At 49.2% G+C, this 5,000-nt stretch overlaps 2 protein-coding genes across 5 annotated transcripts in view; one reads left to right on the forward strand and one right to left on the reverse strand.

The window, feature by feature from the left end:
- The window catches only part of LOC122244986 (venom phosphodiesterase), a 22,929-nt gene that overhangs the window by 9,680 nt on the left and 8,249 nt on the right, over window positions 1-5,000 (forward strand). For all 4 annotated transcript variants that reach the window (XM_086542293.1, XM_086542291.1, XM_086542292.1 and 1 more), the window contains exons 5-7: window positions 1,030-1,146; window positions 1,710-1,817; window positions 3,773-4,004. In XM_086542293.1, the coding sequence (XP_086398419.1) occupies window positions 1,030-1,146; window positions 1,710-1,817; window positions 3,773-4,004 (457 nt within the window). The remainder of the gene's footprint in view (window positions 1-1,029; window positions 1,147-1,709; window positions 1,818-3,772; window positions 4,005-5,000) is intronic.
- LOC147470720 (uncharacterized) lies at window positions 2,613-3,613 on the reverse strand. Its single transcript, XM_086542248.1, has 2 exons — window positions 3,443-3,613; window positions 2,613-3,032 (listed from the first exon to the last, which is right to left on the reverse strand). Exons 1-2 carry the CDS (start codon window positions 3,611-3,613, stop codon window positions 2,613-2,615), a joined length of 591 nt encoding a protein of 196 aa, XP_086398374.1.

The raw sequence follows: 5,000 nt of genomic DNA on the forward strand, positions 1-5,000 counted from the left end.
GAGACTGATCAAGTTGCATTCAGTTAAGGGTTGCTGTTTTTTGTGGCATAGCGACAGCAGGAAGGAAAGTCTCCCCCGTCCCTTCCCGACTACGAAGTTTCCTTCCCCGCCACAGAGGCATTTACCTTCCCTTCCCGGTCACCAGGGCCTCCTCCTCCCTCCTCAGCCACGAAAGCCCTGCTTTCCCCGCCACCAAACCCTACTCCTTACTTCCTCGCCACCAGGGTCCCCTCCTTCACTTCCCCGCCACCATGTCCTCCTTCTCCCTCCCTACCTGGGCCCCTTCCTCTCCCTCCCCGCCACTAGGTCTTCTCCCTTCCCTCCCCGCCACTAGGTCTTCTCCCTTCCCTCCCCGCCACTAGGTCTTCTCCCTTCCCTCCCCGCCACTAGGTCTTCTCCCTTCCCTCCCCGCCACTACGTCTTCTCCCTTCCCTCCCCGCCACTAGGTCTTCTCCCTTCCCTCCACGCCACTACGTCTTCTCCCTTCCCTCCCCGCCACTAGGTCTTCTCCCTTCCCTCCCCGCCACTAGGTCTTCTCCCTTCCCTCCCCGCCACTAGGTCTTCTCCCTTCCCTCCCCGCCACTAGGTCTTCTCCCTTCCCTCCCCGCCACTAGGTCTTCTCCCTTCCCTCCCCGCCACTAGGTCTTCTCCCTTCCCTCCCCGCCACTAGGTCTTCTCCCTTCCCTCCCCGCCACTAGGTCTTCTCCCTTCCCTCCCCGCCACTAGGTCTTCTCCCATCCCTCCCCGCCACTACGTCTTCTCCCTTCCCTCCTCGCCATTAGGTCTTCTCCCTTCCCTCCACGCCACTAGGTCTTCTCCCTTCCCTCCCCGCCACTAGGTCTTCTCCCATCCCTCCCCGCCACTAGGTCTTCTCCCTTCCCTCCCCGTCACTAGGTCTTCTCCCTTCCCTCCCCGCCACTTGGTCTTCTCCCTTCCCTCCCCGCCACAAGGTCTTCTCCCTTCCCTCCCCGCCACTAGGTCTTCTCCCATCCCTCCCCGATACCAAGGTAATCCCGTTCGCTTCCTCAGGGCAAGTCGAGCGCGACGTTCTTCTGGCCGGGTTCCGATGCCGACATCGGGGGCCAACACCCGACCTACTGGATCCCTTACAACGACGACACGCCCTTCAGCGAGCGCATCCAGCAGGTGAGGGCTGTCGCCTCGGATTGCCGAGGTTTGGTTTTTCCTTATGTTTCTGCGTTCTTGTTATTTTACATATATGCAGAACACGTATTCTAATTCCGAGTTATCTAAACCCTCAGCTAAGAAGACAGGTTTAGATTCCACTTTGTATATCACTAATCCATAGGTATACAAGGGTAACTCGTGAGCATTCGTAATACGAATACACACCCAACATAGTCTCTTGCAGTACCCTTAATTTGGCATTAGGGGTACTTGGCCATACTCTTACATTAACTTTTAACATACACAACTGTAATTAAGAAACTTACAAGGTGTCATTGGAATTTTCTCTAGTGCACGAACAGAAGAATGTGCTGAACAGCATGTCATTTATCACTTCATATTTTGGAGAGTCGATATGTCACAGCATCACACTGCTCGGAAATTGTAGTTTTCACTTCTTTGACTTAAATGTATAGCTTATCATACGTCCATATGTACATATCAATAACCGATTCAGCAGAGGAATGATGATATATAACCTGCAATTTTACAGTTCCAACATTAACCCTTTCTCTCTGTAGGTCCTGAGTTGGATTGATCTCCAGGAAAATGAAAGACCGGCGTGGATCTCCCTGTATCTCAATGAACCGGACCACACTGGCCACGGCGAGGGACCCAACTCCAACCAGGTGAGTGAGAGAAAGTGAAAGAGGGAATGGGCGAGAGAGCGAGAGAGAGAGAGAGAGAGAGAGAGAGAGAGAGAGAGAGAGAGAGAGAGAGAGAGAGAGAGAGAGAGAGAGAGAGAGAGAGAGAGAGAGAGAGAGAGAGAGAGAGACTTTTTGACTTTGACAAGTTTATTGAGACAAGTGGTTACATACATCTCCAAAGGATAAGGTAACATAGGTTATCCTCACCTCAATCTTAGTCCTTCTCTGGGCTCACATATATTTTACAAAACCTTTCAACTATGTCAAGATGTTGAAATATATACCGAACAAAAGGCGGATTAATCACAAGCATACGGAGTAAAATGTTTACATATCAGGAAAGCGATATAACAGTATAAATTATCACTCTCAGCATGCTAAGTCCTCGTAACTTTATGGTTTCCTTATCTTTGGCAAACAGTGCCTGGATATTTGCCAACTCCTCCTGAACTAAGTCCCACTTTCTCAGAAGTTTATCCTTTTCAGCGTCTTTACACTTAAGTAACAATGACCTGAAGGTCGCTGATGTTATTCCTTCCACTACACTCGGTATTATTTTTCTTTTTTTGCCCTTAATCGTAATTTTGCTTTCTGTGTTTTTCTTGACCACCAGATCATTGTTATCTTTCAGTGAGGTTTCTAAGCGCGGGAGTTTCTTCCTAAGCCTCCACTCCCTTTTTGTTGTCTTCTACACCACTATCCATCACTATCGCTAAGTTTTTTTTTCAATTGTATGTAACATTACAGCAATTGCAGATATCTCTTTTACCGGAGAATCTACATCACTGTCCCTCGTCGTTTCCTTGGCTGCAACATCTTCTCTAGTCTGGCTGTGTGTTTGTTCGTCCATGACACTACCGTCTTTTTCTCGGAGTTGCAGTCCTCGCGGTGGGCCTTGCAACCAAGCATTGGGGGCGGTATAGGAATACTCTCCTGCTCAGGTCGTCTGGTGGTCAGTCCTCTTGCCTTTTCCTCGGGTTCTTTATGGGAAGCCGAGGAATTAGGTTCCACCCTTGGCCTCGCCTTGCATGATAGAGACCCAGCATTGTGCAAGCCTCCGCAATTGCACCAGCAAGGTTTCACCTTCTCTCCTTTGTCTATTTTTGCTCTGCAGATCCCGGTGTCATGCTTCCTGCCGCAGAATCTGCATCTGGCGTCCTGCTGACAGGTCCACGACTTGTGTCCCCATCTGCTGCACTAGAGGCACAGGACTGGCGGATCCACATACGGCTCCACCCTCCTGTACCCCGCCCCAGATATGAAGACCTTCTCCAGGACTTCTCCTTTCATGAGGGCAACCAGCTGGCATTACTCCTCACCTCGTGACGCGTGCCTTTTCACCAAAACAATCCTCTCGTCGCAGAGCAGAATGTCTGGGTCTAATTCTAAGGGGTACTAAAATATAATGACCTTCTGTGGGACAAACAGCACTGTCCCCTTCAATTCTGTACCGTAAGATACGGTCTTCCCTTCGCCGCCTTTAGCAGCGGCTCAAATTGGATATGTTCTTTTCCAAGTTGCATTGCCCTCTCTAGCTTTTTCATGAAGGACATTTCGCAAGATTCTGGGAATAACAGCCTTCTTCTGCCCTTCTCACTGCCACTAACCTCATCCACGAGAGTTGCCTTGTTGACTTCCATATCGTTGTCATTCAGTCTTTTTTCCTCTCTTTCAAAGTCGCTTTCCGTGTCACTGGAGTTTTCACTCTTGGTGTCATTTCTGGGTCGCTTGATGCCCGTCCCATCATCATTCACTGGAGTTCCGTTTGTGCAGTCCATTTTGTCAGTTGCCGGATCAGAATCCAGGGGCACCGATGTGGCAACGGGAGCAATTTAGAGCTTCTCTGTGGTCGCCAGCGAATACACTAAGGCACTATGCAATATAATCACAAGGTAGAAATAGAGATAGATAGATCCATCGGTTTTTCTTCCTCGCAGGTGGACGCCCTAATCATGTACGCGGACTTCATGATCCAGCAGCTGGTGTCGGGGCTGGAGGCTCGTGGCCTTGACTCGTGCGTCAACATGGTCGTGTTGGCTGACCATGGCATGGCGGCGTCGGGCGCGGACAAGATCATCAAACTCAAGGACTACGTGCCTGACATCTACGACCTCGCCTACACGTACTCCGGTGCCTTCGGGAGGATTAGCCTCAAGAATGAAAGCGAAGGTGAGGCGAGAGGTGGTGAACATAATCTTTAATCTTTCTTGTCAGACAGGGAATCGTTCTCATGTCATTGTACAATTACGTATCTATGTATGTGGCGACGGACCATGTCGAGCGGCAAGACTCTCCGAAGGCACGGTAGGTCGGGGATAAATACTGTTCGTGATTCCTTACCCCAATTTGGTCATTGTTCCTTCGCAAAACTGTAAAAACACATAACGCTTTTAGTTCCCTGCTGAGTTCCTTCATGGGCGGTAACCAGCAGTTTACTTTTCTAAACTAACTTGGAGGCTGTTTGTTATGAAAAATGTTTGAAATGCTGAAATATAAAGTAAATATGGATAAAAAGATATATCAAAAACAAAAACTAAATAACAAACAACATCACTATCATTACAATCAATAAAAAAGACGCTGTTGCGATTCCATGGCGATGGTCCCTGGCGGCGGAGGGCAGACATTCCATTTTGTCCAGCCTTGTCACCTTCGGTCTTCCTCAGAGCATGGAAATAGGTCCCGCCGGGCCCTTCTCGGTGCCTGCGAAAAGATAACTTTTGCTTCAAGCATAAAATGAACAAATGGGATGAAACAATAAGTCTGCCATGTTATACTCATAAAATTCAGACAGGTTTGTGTCGAAAGTATCATACCAATCTGAAAATTCTTCATTTTCTCTCTTGATCTATCATGCCCGTTCTTTTTCACCTCTTCTTCTCCCCCACCTCTCCGTCTCTCTGTCTCTCTCTCTTCCTCTCTCTCTCTCTCTCTCTCTCTCTCTCTCTCTCTCTCTCTCTCTCTCTCTCTCTCTCTCTCTCTTCCTCTCTCTCTTTCTTTCTCCCTCTCTCTCTTCCTCTCTCTCTCTTTCTCTCTCCCTCCCCCCCCCCCTCTCTCTCTCTTTCTCTCTCCCTCTCCCCCCCCTTTCTCTCTTTCTCCCTCTCTCTCTTCCTCTCTCTCTCTTTCTCTCTCTCTCTCTCTCTTTCTTTCTCCCTCTCTCTCTTC

Source organism: Penaeus japonicus, unplaced genomic scaffold (assembly GCF_977035675.1).
Source record: "Penaeus japonicus unplaced genomic scaffold, GWHDUDI00000001_assembly GWHDUDI00000012, whole genome shotgun sequence".
Lineage (NCBI taxonomy): Eukaryota > Metazoa > Arthropoda > Malacostraca > Decapoda > Penaeidae > Penaeus > Penaeus japonicus.

What these genes read in the sequence shown, in the direction of transcription:
- LOC147470720 (XM_086542248.1), bottom strand. Translation starts at nt 3,613, where the DNA reads ATGGACTGCACAAACGGAACTCCAGTGAATGATGATGGGACGGGCATC. An exon ending in AGGCAACTCTCGTGGATGAG is followed by an intron (nt 3,033 to 3,442) that starts GTTAGTGGCAGT and finishes CTGTGCCTCTAG; the next exon opens with TGCAGCAGATGGGGACACAA.